The sequence below is a fragment of the Hibiscus syriacus genome, unplaced genomic scaffold (genome assembly GCF_006381635.1).
Source record: "Hibiscus syriacus cultivar Baekdansim isolate YM2019G1 unplaced genomic scaffold, ASM638163v2 tig00110777_pilon, whole genome shotgun sequence".
Taxonomy (NCBI): domain Eukaryota; kingdom Viridiplantae; phylum Streptophyta; class Magnoliopsida; order Malvales; family Malvaceae; genus Hibiscus; species Hibiscus syriacus.
The window spans coordinates 2,369,085-2,390,040 of record NW_024062858.1 but is presented as its reverse complement, the minus strand read 5'-3'; the positions used below and the strand labels follow the sequence as shown (position 1 = coordinate 2,390,040).

The 20,956-nt window shown below is 33.4% G+C and overlaps 2 protein-coding genes, 1 non-coding gene and 1 pseudogene across 3 annotated transcripts; 3 read left to right on the top strand and 1 right to left on the bottom strand.

Moving 5' to 3' along the window:
• The first annotated feature begins 4,772 nt into the window (after positions 1-4,772).
• LOC120140023 lies at positions 4,773-6,279 on the top strand (annotated as a pseudogene).
• Positions 6,280-7,456: 1,177 nt separating this feature from the next.
• On the top strand, positions 7,457-12,220 carry LOC120140022 (protein DEFECTIVE IN MERISTEM SILENCING 3-like). Its single transcript, XM_039155088.1, has 8 exons — positions 7,457-7,592; positions 9,223-9,362; positions 9,547-9,661; positions 10,133-10,370; positions 10,793-10,984; positions 11,087-11,407; positions 11,664-11,889; positions 12,000-12,220. The coding sequence occupies exons 1-8, from the start codon at positions 7,457-7,459 to the stop codon at positions 12,039-12,041; spliced, it is 1,410 nt and encodes a 469-aa protein (XP_039011019.1). The 3' UTR covers positions 12,042-12,220.
• Positions 12,221-12,546: 326 nt separating this feature from the next.
• Positions 12,547-12,618, bottom strand: TRNAQ-CUG. The gene has a single exon. It is a non-coding gene; the product is annotated as a tRNA-Gln (tRNA).
• Positions 12,619-13,604: 986 nt separating this feature from the next.
• LOC120140042 (CLP protease regulatory subunit CLPX1, mitochondrial-like) lies at positions 13,605-20,117 on the top strand. Its single transcript, XM_039155102.1, has 15 exons — positions 13,605-14,331; positions 14,658-14,719; positions 15,089-15,189; positions 15,517-15,596; positions 17,013-17,063; positions 17,379-17,453; positions 17,529-17,606; positions 17,846-17,902; positions 18,138-18,208; positions 18,309-18,408; positions 18,506-18,610; positions 18,955-19,017; positions 19,122-19,244; positions 19,719-19,859; positions 19,934-20,117. Exons 1-15 carry the CDS (start codon positions 13,765-13,767, stop codon positions 20,003-20,005), a joined length of 1,746 nt encoding a protein of 581 aa, XP_039011033.1. The 5' UTR covers positions 13,605-13,764; the 3' UTR covers positions 20,006-20,117.
• Positions 20,118-20,956: the final 839 nt, after the last annotated feature.

Genomic DNA, 20,956 nt, shown 5'->3' with positions numbered 1-20,956 from the left:
AAATCACTAGCTGGAGCAAGAGTGAGTTGGAAAAAAATATGTCCACCTAAAAATGAAGGAGGACTCGGCCTTAAAGACATAAAGACCTGAACAAAGCAAGCATGATGCTTCTCATAAAAAACATACTGGCAGGCGAAGGATCCTTGTGGGTGGCTTGGCTTCAAAGCTATGTTTTCAATGTTACTGACTTCTAGAATGCTGAAATTAAACCTTCCATGAGCTGGAGCTTAAGACAACTCTTAAAGATGAGAACCGAAGCCCCTTCCTATTATGTTATCTGGAATGAAGAAAATTAAAGAAATCTGGAATGAACTTAGAGTGAAGAATCCCAAAGCTTCATGGAAAAAGTTCTTATGGTTTCCTCTCCACATCCCCAAGCATAGTTTAATTGCTTGGATGACTTTCCTTGATAGGCTCTCTACCAAAGAAAGGTTACACCAAATGATACTTATCACAGATTGAAAATGTATCTTCTGTGGTGCTATTTTGGAAACTAGGAACAATTTGTTCTTCGAATGCTATACTGCTGCTTCTTTGTGGACAATAGTCTTCTCCCTAAATGGCTTGAATGGCTTGCGTGTTCACCTTTTGTCATGGAATGACTTTTTAGCTTGGGCCTCTACGTTTTGGAAATGTAAATCACTTCTCACTTCTATATTGAAGATTGCTTCCAACGCTCTAATTTACATCCTATGGGAGGAAAGAAACAAAAGGATTTTCCAAGAACAATCCAGGAATTTTGAAGATTTGTTAAAGGCCATTAAGGAAATAGTTGGTTTGCAATTAAGGGGTAGAAATCTAAATAGATTAGATAGTGTTAATATTACTCTTTGTAACAATTGGGGTATTATTTTATTGCCAATTATTTTTGTATGTAAGGCAATCTTTGTAATCAGAACTCTGATTTTTTGTAGCAGTTCTGCAATTTTGGGTAATAAAAAAGAATTATCCAAAAAAACTAAAAAATGTCCCTAAATAAAAAAATACAAAATAAAAAAGGTAAAAAAACCAAATAAGTTAACTAAATTAAGGAAACAAATCAAATAAAATAAAGAGAAAAAAACAGAAACAAAAATAATATATATATATATATATATATATATATGTGTGTGTGTGTGTGTGTGTGTGTGTGTGTGTTAGATAAAATAATAGTAATGATAATAAAAGAAAATGAAAAAAAACACCTAATTCAACACTCCCCACCTAACCTAACCAACTACCATCATTTCATCAGGAAAAGGAGAAGAATTCGGGTAGAGAGAGGAAATAAAGAAATTAAAGTGGGAATCTAGCAAATAAGTAATAATGAAGGTTAGATAATATATATATATAGTATTTAATAAGTAAAAAAATAAAATAAAAATAAATAAATAAATAGTAAAAAAGAATAGAAATAAAAAAACTAAAAAAATATATAAGTATTTAAATAAAAAAGGGAAAAATAATGATAAAAAATAAAAAATATATACAAAAATGTTAGGTAAAAAAATAAATAAAATAAAATAAAACAAATAAAATAAAATATATATATATATATATATATAATGTTAGATTAAATAAATAAATACATAAAAAATAATTAAAATGCAAATTGAATAAGAGAAGACTAAATTAAAATAAAAAAATCAATCAGGTGGCCAAATAAAAGGAAAATCAATGTAAAAATCCAATTTAGGGACGTTAAATGAGCTTTTTAAAACAAATGGGAACTGAAAACATAATTATCCCCCTTAACAAAAACACGCGGGGTCACGTGGGCTATGGGTCAAGTCGGTGGCGTCCACAAGTCCAATATATAAGCTAAAGATCAGACACCCCTTTATTTTTCATCCCTTTCAAAACACAACCCCTCACATTTTTACTTTTTCTCTTTTGTTCATCATGTGGATGAATATGGGTCGCCTGGGTGTTTGAAAACCCAGTTCTGGCCAGTAGCCACCTCGCAATTTAAAAAAAAAACCCGAAAGATTTTTTACCCTCTTCTCAAAAATCAAAATATTTTTCAAAAATAAGCATCGGGGAGTCCTTTTTTTGGGGTTTTTTTAGTCAAAATAAGGATGATAAACAAGGCTACACACACATGCAAACATAAAATGAGAAAGGAAAAATTTTCACCTTTTATTTCACTTCGAACTCGTACAAAAAAGCTTCAATCTCTTGGGTATTTCCCTGTATTTTTTTGTGCAATTTCTAGTGCTTTCCCATGTATCTTTTCGAGTGATTTACATGCGTTTTTATAATGAAAATAAAATACTATTTTTAGTTTGAAAGAGTCCTAATGAACCTAAACTCTTTGCTTGGTTGTGGCTTATTTTTTGGTTGCCCTTGGAGTCATGTTCGTCGGAAAAAATGGGGGGGGTGAGGACCTTGCGGTGCTGGAACGATGGGTGAGAGGTGGTTGGAGTAAAATAGGATTTAGGGTTCTAAAACCCTACCCGACTTGGTGGAAGCTTGTGCCGGTTTGAGTCATGGACCGGGTTTTGGGTTGCTGGGTCCTGGGGTGCTACTTGTTGGATCACTGTCGGGCTTCTGTTGGGCGTGTAAATGAGTTTGGGCCTGCAAAAAAAGATATGTAATATGTGTAATGATATATATATATATATATATATATATATATATATATATACATTATATAATTATAACATGAGGACGAAAATAGGTGTCTACAGATTGATAAGAGATTAAGGAAATGAGATGCTTGTATATAGTTGTTGAAAACATTTTGATATTTCGATATAACAAATTAAGTTAAATGAATTTTAAGATTGTGCAATAAGGTTTTCTAAGTATATTCGATATAATTATTCGAATATCAAAACATTACTCTAAATCTTTCAAAAATCATTTTTAATCCTTACTCAAGTGTAAAATTAAGTTTTAATCTTAAAACAATTTCAAAATAATTTTACAAAGTATTTCGAACCATTTCAAAGCCAAAAATTCCAGATTGCTCAGAGGGAACCGATTCCCCCTTAATGGTTTGGCTCCGAGAATTTCAGTATGCTCGGAGGGAACTGATTCCCCCCTGTGTAACGGTCGAAATATTTGAATTTTACACTTAGGGAACCGATTCCCCATAGGGGGTACCGATTCCCCCCACGCTCCAAGCTGTTTTATTAATTGTTTTCACACTAAAACGGCTATATTATCTTCTCTAATCATCCCCAACGTTTAGAAGTGATTCAAGGTGTATTTAAGCAAGCTTAGAAGCCATTGATCAACAACAAGAAATATCAAGCAACTAGAATCAAGAGAAAGCATCAAACCTCAAGTTTGAGCATTTCAAGCCTATTTTTCATTCAATATTCATCTTGCTTTCAAGAACATTTATTGTGCTCAATTGTATTCATTTTTAGTGTTCTTTTCTTTGTTCTAGAATTGTGCAAACAATCTACCTTGTGAGGATTTCCTTGTAAGTTTGCAAATTTGTATTGTTGTCTTTAGGAGAGAGTGTTCTCAAGAATTTGGGGTATAATTCTTGAGGGTTTGTAAGGTTACTCTTTGTCCTCAAAAGAAAGACAAATTAGTGAATTTATGGAAAATCCTTAGTGTGGATAGCTAAGGTAGTAGACGTAGACTTTGGTTGAGAAAGTCGAACCACTCTAAATCGTTGTGCAATTTCTTTCAATTTTTTGCAAAAGCTTCCACCAAAATTTTTATTGCCAATTCCGTCAATAGATTAACTCAACAATAGTAGTTTAGCTCTTTGATGGCATACAAGTGAATGGATAATTTGGTTGAAAACATAATTTTTTTTCTATTTACTTATCCACTCTCTCAACCACCAAATCATGTAATAACACGACATATATATATATATTGATGTCCGAAATTTGCAAGGAACAAGAAGAACAACTTGTCGGGACCTCCTAATTTGAGTGCTTTTATGTATATTTGTCCCTCTTCGTCTATCTGTAATAACCGTCTCCTTTTCTCAATTGTTTTTATGCTACCACCATCCGGTCATCGTAAAACCTAGAGGTGTCAATTAGAGGTGTTCATTGTACGGTTTTAATCAAATGAATCAACTGAATCAAAATTTAGTTTAGTTAATCAGTCAATTAATTATATATTGGATCGATTAACAATTATTTTTTAAAAAGTTCAATTATCGGTTAATTCGATTCAAAATCATTTAATTAACCAAATTAACTAAAAATATTAAATATTTAATATATATTTAGGGTAAACTACGTATTTACTCACTCAACTATTATCACGGTTCCGTTTTGGTGATACAACTATTTTTTTTGAAATCATATCTAAAGTTACGTTTTGGTCACTCGCTGTTAAAAAATAAACAGAACATGTGAAATGTCATTTTTTCAATGATAACGTGTCATTACTAATGACACATCTCACCGTTCATTTTTTAACAACGGGTGACCAAAATGTAATTTTAAGAATGATTTTGAAAAAAATAGTTGTGTGACCAAAACATAATCATGAGAATAGTTGGGTGACTAAATACACAATTTACCCTATATTTTAAGCTCAAATCCTAAATAGATTCAAGTATTTTTCAACTATGACCCATTAAACTTTCAATACCCAATTAAATCTTAACCCCATCTATCGTATTAACCTAATTTTACTCGATTCGATTAATAAATTTCAAAAATATTTTGGTTAGATTAACTATAAAAAAATAATTAATTCAATTTTGACTAATTCGATTGGATAGACGATCAAATTAACCTTTTTGATCACCCCGTTTGGTCTTTATCGTGTACGAAACCCATTTTGGTGGATTCGAAATAGATAAAAACTCAATGGAACATGGTGAAGCTGGGTGGTGGATGCAGCAATTCAAGAATGCAGACGTGGATTCAAATGGGAGCCTTGATTTCAACGAATGGAAAGAGTAATTTCTTCTTTCATTTTTACCATTTTTTTCGGGTGTTCATAGTGATTTCAAAATAACAACATCATGCATGCATGCTTTTTTTTTTGGGGGGGTGAAATGCAGTTTCTTACATCCTGAAGATAGCGACAATGAAGAAATCCAGAAATGGTTGTTGAGGGAAAAGATCAAGTTGGTTTTCCTGAAAAATCTTACAATTTTCATCTGGTTTTTTTTCAATCTGATCTTGTTTAATCCTTTTTTTTTCATGATTAAATAGACGTATGAACGATGATGACGATGGAACACCGAGTTTCGATGAATTTAAATACCATGCATACGACATTTACAAAGGTTATGCAGATTTTGAAAACTCTCCTCCTACACCTACTGCTTAAGAAAAATTCGCTGAGCTTGATATCGACAACGACAAGTAATTTCTCATCATCCTTCCCTAATATGCTTGTATATAGAGATGATTATGGCTACGGCATGGACAAACACAAGATTTTATGTTAGATGATGAACTTATAAATTTTTAAGAACGAAAGAAAATATTTAAATTATATGAGAACTTGACGACACTTGTCATGAACATAACGTGTCAACTCGGTCGTTATTTCTTGTGCTGCATTTGAAAGAGACTTTTTTTTAAACAAGTCAATTTTACCTTTAATGATTTATGTTTAGATTAATTCGATTATGAGTCACACGATACTTGATTAGGGGTGTTCTCTCAGCTCTCTAGCCATCCCCATAACAACCGGAGCAAATAGAAAAACTATGGGTTAGTACACAAGTAACAATATGATCTCAAAGGCGAAAATACTTTAGGATTGAAAAGTATTGCGGGGCTTAACGAACATTATAGTTTAATCTCATTTGTTTATCAAGAGCACGATACGAGACCCACAGTTCTCGAATCATTCCTAAATATTTCTCTTGAAGAGACATTGTATCATCCACTTGATCTCAATGCACGTACACTTAGACCTCGCATGAGTCTAAAAATAGATCGCTTACACTATAGTAACTTCACATATTAGCCCTTCGATGAATCTCCATCTATCTTTGATTGATAACATCTATACAATTTTGGGATCTTTGTAGGTAGTTGTGCCTTGAGAAATTGAAACCTCTACTTAGTTATCTCCACCCTGGAGACTTGTTTTATGCCAAGTACTTCACTTGTTATCTGATGTGTGAGGTGATTTGAATTTTGTGAAAACACAATGTGTATATATATATATATATATATATTTACTTTTCGATTTAATCTAATTTATGTAATTGAATCAGACTGATGATAATAAAGATGTATATTTAACCCTTCAATAGATGCTAAATCATGACGGTACATTCTAAATACACTCTATGAAGATAATGACAACGACGATTATGACGACAAAGATCACGATTACCACGGCAATCTCTAAATTCAATTTTTTTTACTTCATGCAGTGTTTCATTCGTTTTATGATTTGTCTTTGCCTTTAGCAACACATCCCAAGCAGTAGGAGAATTACAGCACACGTATTACCCAACATGAACTCCGGTCTATTCAGATGAAAATTTTATCAATTATATTCCAAGGATTAAGTTATTCGTTCAAAAAATGGGAAGGTTTGGTCAAAGAGTAGGGATATCGGTGGGATGAGTTTCAGGGGATTCGTTTCACCTCACGCCTAACTGGACGGGAATTATTTATACGAATAAAAATTAGAGCCGTTATGGATGATAGGATGGGTGTAAATATGATTTTTTGTATTCATCAATTAAAGATTGTATTTTTTTTTTTAAGGGTGACAATTGAAATAATATCATATATGCGGTGAGAGTTTAGATTGACGTGTATTTTATAATTTTTTCACAAAAATAAATAATATTTATTGAACTAATATTCAAAAATATATTATATAAAGTGGATCGCAAGATGAATACAAAAATGATTAGACGCGTCTTTGATAATTATCTAAAATATTATCTCTTATTGTGTTATGATATACGAATAAGTGAGTAATATCCGAAGCTATTATAATAAAGAAGCCTAAAGAGTTGGCAGTTTTATGACATCATCGACTGTCGAGAAATAAAAACCAATATATTAACATAAGAAAAGTTTATTTCACAATTATAACGGGGAGTCCTCAAACACTGTCATCATTCACCATCCATGACTGCTATTCCCCAACCTCCAATCGTCTCCACCATTGGCGTCCGGAGTCTGGACCACAACCTCCGATACGTCTAGACGGTACACGAGCATCATTCACGATCCATGACTTCCAATCCTCAACCTCCAATCATCTTCGCCAACATTGGCATCTGGACTATAACATCTGAGACGTCTAGACGGTACACGAGCACCGTTGTTATACAAGACAGGGCTCCTTGGGCCTGGTAGATTTTGGTCCCCAACCTGAACTTGAGGAATCACAACCTGAGGCTTTCTTTCTTGATGCATTCCACTGGGGTACATATGCTCCATGTTGCTGTCTAAGTAATATAATAAAATTATAAACGTTTTATTTAATTAAAATGTTATTATATTTTTTTATGTTATTAAATCAACAATATATAAATATATTATTATATTAATAATTTATATTACAAATGGCGGATATTATTAAATCAACAATATACAAATATATTATTATATTACAACCTGAATCTATTGGTGTCACCGCGTCCATTTCGACCGTCTTCTCTAACATGTTATCGGTGGTACAGGTAGTTGTAGTAGTGATCGGTAATGCCATGCATGAACCCTCTTGTAAGCTTATTTGGCGGGCATGGCATGGTAGTGCCATTGCGTTGATAAATATAATCTTAATATAACATAAATATTAATATATTTTTATAATTTATATAATAAATTATTTATAATTAATATTTTAATATTATTCATTTTATAAATGTATTATTATGTTTAAATGTTATTTGTAATATAAATTATTAATATAATAATATATTTATATATTGATGATTTAATAATATCAAAAAATATAATAATATTTTAATTAAATAAAACGTTTATAATTTTAAAAAATACATATTTAATACCAAACCTAACCTTGAAATTAGTCTACACTCTATTCAACATAAATATATAAACCCATCTTTTATCAACATCTTTTAGGTTCATCTCATTTAAAATAACTCCAAATTAAATCGTTATTTTCACAGTATCATTTAGGAGTAAGTATTCGATCGAAATAAGTTGAATTGAGTAAAAAAATTAAATTATTCGAGTTGATAAGTTTTATTTTATAACTCAAATTTTATTTGAATTTTTTTCGAGTCGAGTCATGTTTATAAAATTTGAGCCAAGTCAAATGGAGTTGAGTTGTTCGAATTTTTATTTAAATTTAATTATAAAAATTTATAATCTTATGTTAATATTATACTTTAATTTAAACGATTTTCTATAATCATATGCAATATATATATATCATTTTTTTATATGTGATATATATTATACAGAATTGAATATCGACTCAAATTTAAAAATCAACTAACTAATTATTAAAAATTTAAAATTCTATTTTATAATTCAAAAAAATTAAATATTTTTTTAAGTTAAATCAATTTATAAAATTACGAGTTAAAATTAATTCAACTAAAATATTTTAGTCAAGAAATTCGATTTTTCTTCCTCTCTAGTTTCACTTCGCCTTGTATTTCTAAAGTAGAAGGAGGCGAGTCAAAGGCTCAAAACTCAACTATGTTTCCCTCCAACGACCCGGTGAGTTCACTCACTCTCGATTCTTTCTCAATCACTCAACTCAATTCTCTGTTTGGTAACTCAGAAAATTCCCCCTCGAAAGGGGGAAGAAGGAGTTTTGAATTTTCCATGTACAAGTTCTTGCATTCCCCATTACTATAAAGCGAAAAGTTCTTTTCGTTTGGTGTTCTTTTTTCCTTGGATCTAACGGGCGTTTGGTGTTCAATCTGTCATGCATGCATGTGTAAATGCTAAACAGGGCTTTACTGCTTCAATTTCAGAGGCATGCACTTCAAAAATAAATAAATGACAGTTTTCTTTTTGTCAAAGGACAATCTAGAAGATATTCCCCGTGTTTCCTGGTAGGAGGTTATCTTTAATTGAGAAGGTTTGCGGTTTCATGAATTGGGTGGGTTAACATTATCTATGATTGAATTCTGGATTGTATTCACTTAGGACTCTGTGAAATACTCGTAATAACGTTGCTTTTAGTTGTTTTTCACTGACAAAATTTGTGGGATACAAATTCGTTGCACTTTATTTCCATGTTGAATGTTTGAATTTTAGGCAATTTTCATTTATATTAAAGCTTTATTTGTTTTGTTTGTCTAAAAGATTTTTTCATACGCAAGCTAATTACTCCTGCTCCTCATAGCCTTCGAGTCAATCAAGCCCTCAGCTGTTGATTCCGTAACTCCAATGCAAGAGAGTCAGAACGAAGCGTCTTTGGATTCCAGGGATGAAACGCAAAATACAGGATTTTCTCAAGCCAAATCCATCATGGAGAGTTCTGAGGTTGTTTCAGTTTTGAACTTTATTTCGCAGTGTTTCTATCTATTTACTATAAAGAACACTAATCTATCCTCGTATGGTTACCTTTTACATTAGAGATTGTAAAAATATGTAAAAATTCTTTGATTCCACTTTTTTGTTTGTGCCTCCTTCGAATGTAGATTTTTAATAACATTGATCTATGCAGAAACATAAAGAAGATCTTCGATTGTTGGGGATGAAAATCAAGCAGCATGAGGAGAGCATAAAACTTCTAAAGATTCAGAAGAACAAACTACATGACTCTATACTTGATATGCAGGGTATAGTTCACTTATTGTCAATGCAAGCATGATGTGAGCTCCATTTCAGAGTTTAGAGAAGGAATTAAAGATGCCTAAATATTGGGCAGGTTGCTATCAATGATAACTGGAATGAATTATTTACTGTTTGTACAAAACAATAAATTTACACACTTCCCGTTAGATTTTCTTTATCATGATAGCTATATCATGTGTTTAGTTGCCTTAATCCGGCACTTAACACACTCCAATCATAGCTCTATGTTATTAATGGTTGTGTAATTTTGATGTCAGTCGTAATAGGTGCAAATTATGTGGCGAACTAATATTAGATGTTAATGGGATGGCTTTGAGTTATATTGACATGTGCTACATGGACTTAGCATTTTAGGTCCCCCTTGCCCACATTGTCTTGTGCTGATTCTTGATATAACCCTATAGTATTGCATATTTATTTTCAATATCTCCAGCTATCTATTGATCTTTTCTCAGTTAATCTTGGTAAGTATCACTCTTCTAATGTGCCTAAGATCGAAAACAAGGACCAAACCCACCTTCAAAGCGAGGAAGAAACAACTGAACAGATACTTCTGCATGAAAGGTCAGCAGCAGGAATTTTGTATGAGCTGAGAACTCATCATGAATCTCAGGCTTCTCATCTGACTTTGTTAAAGGATATACTGGGTGCTGTTGCTACACTTGGCAAAGTAGATGATGAAAATCTTAGTAGGTCTGTTTTGAACCGTCTTTATCTTCTTTTCATCATTCATGTCCAGCAACATTTAATTTATTATCCATCTATTGTATGGAATGATTGATGTTTTTGTATAAGAAAGTTATAGCTTTATCCTTCCCCTGCCCTGGATAGGGGATAGCCCATTCATACAGTCCTCTTCAGGAAAAAAAAGTGGAAGGGGGCGAGGGTGAAGATTTCAATTGAATCTTATGTTTGGGAGGCTTAGTATCATTTTGTTGTCTTTATAAATGGCGTGGGTGAATGCATGTTCTGAATTCTATCATAAGGAATTTCTAGTGAATAGCCTAACCTGTTTGTCAAATAAGTTAACAATTGGGCATCTGATTAGGGTTTTGTAACAATTGTTAATGCTTATATGCAGTTGATACGTGGCTTTATACTTTTTTAAAATGTAGGCTTCTCTCAGAGTACGTAGGAGTGCAGACTATGTTGGCACTTGTTTGTAAAACTTATGAATGCATTAAAGATTTGGAAACATACAACTATGATAGCTGCATAGACAAAACTTCTGGTCTGCACGGGCTTGGTGCTTCTATTGGGAGGTCTTTAGATGGCCGATTTCTTGTAATTTCTCTTGAAAGTTTAAGGTATCAGACTATCATTCTCATATAATTGTTTCTGATTGCTATGGCTTATTAAAGGTATTATAGTACTCGGTTTCATTTCCTTTGTCCCCCTTCTCCCTGCAGACCTTATTCCGGTGATTTTATAGCTGATGACCCCCAGCGGAGGCTTGACCTTTTGAAGCCAAGACTACCAAATGGGGAGTGTCCTCCAGGCTTTCTTGGCTTTGCAGTAAATATGATTCACGTGGACAGCTCGAACTTATTTAATGTCACTGCCACTGGGAATGGCCTAAGAGAGACTTTGTTTTTCAATCTGTTCTCCCGACTTCAAGTGTACCGAACAAGGGGAGAAATGGTTCTTGCTCTCCCTTTTATAAGTGAAGGAGCAGTCTCTCTAGATGGTGGGATTATCAGATGCCCTGGTGTATTTTCTTTAGGCAGTCGGTAAGAAACGTCTGGCAAGCGCTATATACTGTATTCAATATGTATAAAAACTTGCTTTTCTCTCTCACACTTCACCTACTTTTGGGAATAGATTCACAGTTTGCTTGTGATGCATATTTTTTGGGTTTTGAAAGCCATATTTCGTCCCGGACGCTTCCGGGACGCCCCTAATAACCAACGAATGGCAAGCGCTTTAGATTGTTGAAATTCCCAATCCATATTATTTACCGTCGAGTCTCTCTCTCTGTGATATTAGGGAGGAGGTAGATGTGATATTCCTGAAAACCTCTGCAACATTAGAAATGTCACAGAAGCACACTGAAGCTGAGAAGAAGATTAAAGAGATGAGATGTGAAAAAGAAAAGTTGGAAGAGGATATGAAGAGGGCACTTGCATTGCTGAAGGACGCCAAGTCCAATTTTGAAATAAAGAAGCAAGACTTTGTCAAGTTTCTTGCTCTAAGCTCGTCGTATGCAACTCAGGTAAACTGAACCTTAGTCACTGAAATGAGATTTTTCCCTTTGGTTTGTTGTTTTCTTTCTTTACAAATTGCAGGTGTCGAGTTTTCTCACACACATCACTTTCTTGGCAGCATCAGCTTCAGGCTGCAAGAGATAGGTTGAATCCAAGATGATGATAACAGCCAAACCTAGCTAGCAGATTGGCAAGAGTGGAGAAGCCTTTAGGCCTAAATTTCTTCTTCTGCCACTATGATAGAATTTTTGCCTTTTCGTTGGACACGCGAATCGCCGGGGCGCAAGGGAAAAACATATTTGCAATTTTGACCCTTTTTATTTTTCATGATAAGTACATACCTACACTAGTTTTGGCGTCATATATATATATATATATATATATATATATATATATATATATATATATATATACACACCGTGGTGAACCAGAAACTAGAGATCAGATCACGGAAGGGCATCCCTTGGTCCTAGTATGGTCGTCTGTACAGTGGATTATTTATATGACATGATCATTTTCAGGCATATTTGGATTTTTTGCACATTGGTTAGAACCAAGATTCTTGTTCTAACTCGAAAGTCATGAGTTTGAATTTGCAAAATGAAGAAACGAGACAATTTACATACAAGAAACATGAGAAGAAAATGAAAATGGGAAAAAAAAAGAGGTTCCACCGAGATTTGAACTCGGGTTACTGGATTCAGAGTCCAATGTCCTAACCGCTAGACCATGGAACCAAGTTGGACTCTCTCAAGACAAATTATTTTATTTAATTTATTTCTTCCATCACTAACTAGCTGTGCTTTGATTTGGCTTTATTGTTTTCATTACTTGCACGCTTTTGGTGCATCTTTCTTTGAGTGTTGCACCTCCTTCCTCTTTCTAATATTGTTTTTCATTTTCTTAAACTTCAATCTTGAAGTCCTAAGTTCGAGTAATTACATACGTAAAGTGTACGTGCATTATTAATAATGAAGAAAAATTATAAACAAATACTACCCTTGTAATCACCCTAAACTAAATTTTTTTTATCCTAATGCTAAAATTTGTGTTTAAGAATAAATATATAATTTTATGTCGAGAGATATGAACTTTTTTTTAAAAAATATATTAAAGATTTAAGAAATATAAAATTACACAACTTTAGGAATACATTTAAATTATATGATTATTTGAAATTTCAAGAGTGTCATCGTCTTTTAATAGTATTTTAATATATCATTATTTATGCTCCGTCTATTAAATTCAAATCAAATTATCTTTTATATAACCGATAAATATTTAAAAGAAATGATAATATTTTTTTATCAAATATTTAAATTCAAATTCTAAAGTCATTATTACTAAAAGAAATCTACTTCAACAACTATCATATTTTAGTTAAAGACAATCCAATCTCAACCCAATTACAAAAAAAAACACAAATGTTATTTACATTACAACAACTGAATTTCAGACAATGTTATCCATTTCCTTGCATTATCCGAACATGGTTACATTTCATAGTATTAAACAATAAACACAATACATCTTCCTACTAATACACGGCATAACGTCGTCGTTTCCCATATGAGAATTACCCCTTTTACCCCCCATGTGTAAGTAGATATCTCCATGCTCATCCGTCCTTTTGTGTAATTAACAAGATATTTTCATTGTTTTGTTTTTTCTCCTCAATTCTTCATCGTCACTTCCAGATTTATCTACCACTACTTGTTGGAACACAAAGAAACCCTCAACACTTACATGATAATCTCAAAAATCCCAAATTCAATTCAACCCTCAAATCCTCAATCTCCATCAGCTTGTTATGAACCCTTGAAATTGGCCATCTTTTTCTACCCCAAGTTTTCCTTTTTAATTGTTTTATCTTTCTTCTTCTCATGGCTGCTGCTGCTGCTCTTAGATCGAAACCTTCCGTCGAAACAGCCTCTTTAACGGTCTCTCAATTCAGGCACTTCCTATCAAGTTATATGCTGTATGGCCGCGTGGTTACCTCCTCTAGCCGTACCAAATGGGATGACTACTTTGTCAATGCTCCTTATCACTTCACTTCTTTCAAGCCCTTATCGTTTCGCGCCCAATTCCTCCAAAAGGGTTCTAGTTTATTGGAAATTACTAGGAATTCCCACTCTTTAAAAAATGGTTTCGATAGACAAGTGAGGGGGAGATTGAGTTATAATAATTCTACGGTTTTGAGCTCTAATGGAGACCCACCCGAGGTTTGGCAGCCACCTGGAGATGGGATTGCTATTCGGGTTAGTGGGGTGAATTTGGGCCGTCGTGGTGGTGGAGGAGGAGGGGCGGCTACGGGTTCTGGAGGTGGCTTTGGGCCGGGTTCAAAGGATGATTGTTGGGGGGGATCTAAGGTGGGGCATGATTTTCCGACTCCCAAAGAAATTTGTAAAGGATTGGATAAGTTTGTGATTGGACAAGAGAGGGCAAAGAAGGTGATGATTATCCGTTTGTATTTTTATTATTGTTGTTTTATTCCTTTTCAACAGTAAATGGGAATTGGTTTGCTCTATTGAAAGTAATCAAAGTACTTTGAAACTAGAAACTGCATTAATTGATTAGTTATTTATTGGCATTTGATTGGTTTGAAGTTCTGTTCATATCATCATCTTTTATTTCTCCTGGTATTAAGCTGTTATTGTATGCAATTATCCTATGGTTGATGAGGTGGTAAATTTTGAATAATAGCACTGTTCTTAAAGCTGCATAGGATGTAACTTCTACATTAGTTTTCTGGTCTAATGTTATGCCATGAATGCAGGTTCTTTCAGTGGCAGTTTACAACCATTATATGAGAATCTACTACGAGTCATTACAGAAACGGTTAGTTTAATGCCTTTGAGATATGCAGCTGTTTCCTTTTTTTCATTGCTGCAATTGTAAATTCATAGGGACAGATGGTTGATGTAGTTAATAATTACACACAAGACTTTTCCTATGCCTGAAAAAAGAGAAAAGAAACGGAAATATTTGAAGCAATACACATGAACTTTTAGCATATCGAAGATACCTGGATAAGTTGTGAAAGTCAGTAGTTATAACTGTATTGTCTAGTGAATACAAATACTTTGAATTGCAATGTTAGCTTTCTAAAGGAGAGTATTAGTTATTAATATGTCTTTGAATGTGCTGTGTGTTTTTGTGTATCTTAAGGAGAGTATTAGTTATTAATATGTCTCCTTGCTATGCTAGGCCCGCAGGAGATTCAGGTAGCAATATAGCAGATGTACTAGAAGATGATATAGTGGAACTGGAGAAAAGTAACATCCTTTTAATGGGGCCAACAGGGTCAGGTAATTTTTCATCGTATTTGGTGTTAAAAAATGAGTATTTACTTCTATGTTTCCACCCTATGAGGTTTTCTTTGGTTGGGTTGTGTAAGTTTTTTTAGATTTGTCACAAAGTTTCCTCTCTTTTTTCATATATCCGTTTAAATGAAGTGTGAATATTAGTTGACCTCCAGTTTTGCCATTATCTTTTACTACAATTGTTATTTTTCCCTTTACTCCTGCCAATTCTGCGTAATCTTAGATTATTTCAATATTTATTTGAATTGTAATAATTTCATTTTTTTTCAATTACCAGTCTCGCATAACCTTCTGACTTTGTTTCAAGGACAGGGAAAACATTACTTGCCAAAACCTTGGCTCGCTTTGTGAATGTTCCTTTTGTTATTGCGGATGCAACTACCTTGACTCAGGCAAGCTGCTGACACTTTATTGTTGAAATTAAATGTCTTTTGATAATTTCCTGCTTTTCCTTTTCTGGTGATTTTCACTTTCATTTAATTAGTGGTTCATTAAACATCTTATTACTGTTAATAGAAGTGTAATAACCTTCATAAATCATGGCATTTTTGTTTTGTTTTCTATTCTTTCAATTTCCTTTCAGGATTTTTTTATTTAAAAGCGCATCATTTTATTTTACTTCGATGCATATTAACATTGAAAGTAAACTGGGTTCTCCCATTCCTTGTACTGGCTTCCCTGCCACCAAGCCAAGGATCTCTGAGCAGCAGTATTTAGTACCAAAGCTTGATGCTCTTGCTCAGTGTCCCCCTCCATGGGATGTCTCTTTTCCATGCATTAGCTATTTAGACAATCATAAATTTAAATTTAGATTCTTTTTTGGCATTTTATTAATACAACTAAGAGTGAATTAGTATTTCTATACGTTTCTTTTTGGTGTGGATAAATTTGATTTTATTATCTATGAAGCACAATTCTTTTACAAGTGTACTATTTTCAGTCCACCTGCGACCAGATTATTTAAGGTTGTTGCTGTAACAAATCAACCAATAATCTATTTACATTCTAGTAACTGGAACTAAATGTGCTAACTCCCACATTGTGTACAACCATTTTTTGATTGAATCAGCTACCATTGTTCTTGCACTTGCAAGTCTCGTCCTCACTATCTCCTTAATGCTTCCCATTACCTCCAGTTCAGTGCTTTCCCTAGGCTTGACTTGCCTCCTATTTTTTCCTTCCAGATTATTTAGATGCATGCTTTCCAAGCCAAATGCATGATAATGGAAATTAAAGCCTCCCGCTTCAATCTGCTAGCTGCCCACTTAAATTCTGTTTGCCACTGCTTTGTGTAGCTGCTGACAAAGTTGAAGAACCTCTTTCCAGACTTTTTTGGTAAACTGACATTCAAAGAACAATGATTCCTTTCATGTTTTCTGTGTATGATAGAATATGTCCATTCCCTCGAGATAAGCCTATTCTTGTTGAGAAGATGTTTTAATATAGCCATCCAAGATATAAGGGAGTGCTTAGGTACATGAAATTGGAACTATAGCAGCCTATCTCACCTTGTCCTGCTTGTTCTTTAGCTTATTTTGGTTACCATGTACTTTGGTCAAGGGAACCTCCAAACCAGTAAGCCAGTATGAACTGTGGAGCCAAATCCCTTCGTTGCATGGTTTCTTCCAGTTCCAGCTACTTCCTTGTTTTACTTATTCCTGCCATAAAGATCTTCCTTTAAGCACTTTTTATTTTAACTTGTCTGTTTATAAAAATATATTTCACCATTATTATACCACCTTGTTTGAAATTTGGTTATTAGTATACATGTTGCGTGGAACTAAGTGTTGCTCTTATGCTATGTGCAGGCAGGGTATGTAGGTGAAGATGTTGAATCTATATTATACAAGCTCCTTGTGGTAAATTTCGAGAGCTTTATGTACTTTGCATGAATTAAGAGCTTTGAAGTGCAAATATTTGTTCATTCCACATTACATTTTAATGACATGCATTCTGTATCTTTGCCAAAGTTAGCTTTAACTTTGCATTTGATAGATCACTTTAAATTAGCATTAGTAAAAGTAAAATTTTATAGTAAACCCAGGTGCATTGATGCCAGAATGATCTAAGTTTCACTTCTTTTATTTCATGATAAATTTGTTGAGGTTGTACTCTTATGCCTTCTTTTGATTAATTACCCTGTTCTGAATTTTGTACACTTTTTTCTTTTCCAGGTTGCTGATTATAATGTAGCAGCTGCACAGCAGGGCATTGTTTATCTAGATGAAGTTGATAAGATTACTAAAAAGGTTTGTTCCATCATATTTGCAAAATTCATTTGCCTTTTATTGCTCTTGATTCATCTCTTACTTCTTGCAATGCAGGCTGAGAGCCTTAATATTAGCAGGGATGTTTCTGGGGAGGGTGTTCAGCAGGCATTGCTAAAGATGCTAGAAGGAACTGTAAGTGCATGGTTTACTAAATGCGGAAATATTTTATTGTAAATGGCAATTTGAAGCTGTGGCACCAGATTTTATGATTGCTTCCTTTGGTTGTAGATCGGCTCCATATAAGATGAACTTGCAAATTGTCATGATTTCATAAGCCAACTAATCTTCAATTGCAGTTAGTATTTGATCAGGTTGTTGATTTAATTAGTGATTCACCATCGTGATTCATGGAGCTTTTTTTGTTGATCCAGATTGTTAATGTTCCTGAAAAGGGAGCTAGAAAGCATCCTAGGGGTGAAAATATTCAGGTATGCATACTCAGAGTTGTAACAGAACTAGATGGACTTATTTATGTTATTTAATATGCATACCACATGTATAAGATATCCATATTGCTGTTTGTTTTCCAAGAATTGATCAGGACTTTATCATGGCAATGTCTGTCTGATATTTTATGGGCCATGCAATTTCGTGCTCATTTCACCCTCTATTTGTGATCACTTTTTTATTGTTTTGTTTTGATATTTTTTTTACTCTTAACAGATTGACACAAAGGATATACTCTTCATATGTGGGGGTGCCTTTATCGACATGGACAAAACAATCTCAGAAAGGTGAATTCCATGTGAAAATTTTCAATTTTAGGGTCCACAACTTTTAACGAACTGCTAGATTTTTCCTAACATTGATGAAAATTTCTTGAATGCATTTCAGACGTCAAGACTCTTCCATTGGTTTTGGTGCCCAAGTGCGTGCAAACATGAGAGCTGGTGGTGTTACAAATGCTGCTGTGACATCATCTTTAATGGAGACTGTAAGTGCTTTTTAGCATTAGAGGTGATATTAATTGATACAGCTATGAAGCTAAATTTTAGATTCTCATCCTATATGAACCACTTCTGTTTTTACAGGTTGAAAGTAGCGATCTCATCGCATATGGTTTGATACCAGAATTTGTTGGACGATTCCCCGTTCTTGTGAGTTTGTTGGCTCTAACTGAAAAACAACTTGTTCAGGTGAATGTTTTATGCTGTTTTTTTTTTGCTCTTTAGCCTCTAAAGTATATTCTTACTTGGTTATTATGGGATAATGAAGAACTGAAGGAATTGGTCGATCATACTATTGCAGTCATAATTTTGAATTTTTTACAAAGTTTCTTGAACAAAAAGTATACATGTCTTATCGTTGTCTCAGACATGTTTTGAAAAAAATGGAATTGAAGATTCATGGTCTGTGTAATGTTTCTTCAAAGGTGCTTGTATTGTTTTTTTTAAATGGCTTACTTGTACTACTGAATAGTGATGCGATTGTTCAATTAGCTTTACATGTGATGTGCTTACTGGCACCAATTCTCCTTTAGGTTCTGACAGAGCCAAAAAATGCCCTGGGAAAGCAATACAAAAAGATGTTCCAAATGAATGGGGTAAGTTCTTCATATCACCCTAATTTTGAAATTCCAGTTCCTATATTTAATTTGCATGTAACTTTGCACTGCAATTGATTTCACTTTGCTCTTCATTACCTCAGGTCAAACTGCATATTACTGAAAATGCTTTGAAATCAATTGCCAGAAAAGCAATAACTAAAAATACGGGAGCCCGAGGCTTAAGATCTATCTTGGAGAATATCTTGATGGATGCCATGTATGAGGTATGCTATTTCGTACTATTCTCTCGCTACGGACCTTACCATCATGAGAAACGTTCGTTGGATGGGTAGAACTATCATCATTGGCATGTTTTAACCTTATATGGACTTCGGCTCTACCGTTACTAGTCCTTTGAATTGAAGGACCATTCCAGTTCAGCCCTCTATGGCCCCACTCTGGTGGGACCATAATTTTGTTGAATGGCCTCTTTCTCTCTCCAATCGAGCACCGACCCTATGTCGAACTTCTTTGCCTTGTTAACCAACCCAGTAGAATATATGAGTCTGCTCTTATACTTTCATGTAGGACTGAGCATTATTTCATCATACTTGGAAGTCCAGCTAACTGATTGGTTTTGATTAGATTTGGTTTGAAAGCTAAAAGATTTCATAATGGGGTGACTCTTCGGTTACTTCATTGTTTTAGACCAAATGCTTTTAGATTCACCATGGAGATTCTTAAACCTGTGCATGCAGATACCGGATGTTAGAAGCGGTGATGATATAATAGATGCAGTAGTAGTTGATGAGGAATCCATTGGAAGTGTAGCAAAGATTCTTTACGGTAAAGGTGCATTCGACGGTTACCTTTCGCAACAAAAACCGAATGAGTTGAAGGTGCGTATGAATTTTGCATTTTAGTTGAGTAATGTGCAAGTAAATTGAAAACTGTGGTGTTGGTGTTGCTGCAGACAATTGATAAGGAGCAGGCAGAGGGTGAGGCGGAAACGGAGCTTATTCCTTCAGTTGTTGCCAGCATGTGATTACGATGATGTAAACATAAATTGTACAATGTACATAATAATTCCTACAGATGATTCATTTGACATGCACACACTTCAATTTTTAAGATATATATATGGGGTTTTAATTCAACCTTGTTTGATGTGGCATTAGTTTGATGAACAATGAATATTAGAGTATAACCACTAGTTATTATGATATGCTTTTCATACCAAAAATCAAAACTTTTTTTTTTCATCCCTTTCGTTTAATTTTTGTTCATTATGTTCAAATTTTGGTTATTATTTAATCTCGTTATAAATCCATGTTTGCGGTTGGTTTAACCTGTCTACATCACTTGTTGATACTTAGTAGACAATTAATAGAGGATTATTTTGATTGGAATTATGGGACTATTATTTGTTTCTTCAAAGGCAAGCATGTTTGATATGGTGTTACAACACCATACTTTTTAAAAATGAGCACCTTTCATTTAAAATGATTTATATTATTAGTCATTAATTTATTATTTTTTTTATATTTTTTTATTTATCATCAAAATTCATATTATTTTTTAATAACTTTATTCAAATTATTGCCACAAGTTAAACAACTAAGGAGAGTTGAGACTAGAACCCAAGACTTTTTGTACAGACATGGGTTTAGTCAAGGAGTCAAGTTAAAAATATATTAATATTTTATTAAAAATTATATTTAAATTCGATCACATAAAAATAATGGAAATTATATTGAGTTGGAGAAACGAAAGCTTTTTTAAATAACATTAAAATTAATATTTAACTTAATTTACTGATTAAGTAAAGAACATAGGTTTTTTATGAACAATTTTCAATGATTATTAGATAATATAGGTTTATACACATTACAAACATAATTGTTTAAATTTAACACATTAAAAGAGTATTTAAATTCATATCTTGACTTTTTTAAAGTTGTTTAATTTATATTCTTTTATAAGATAATGACACTTT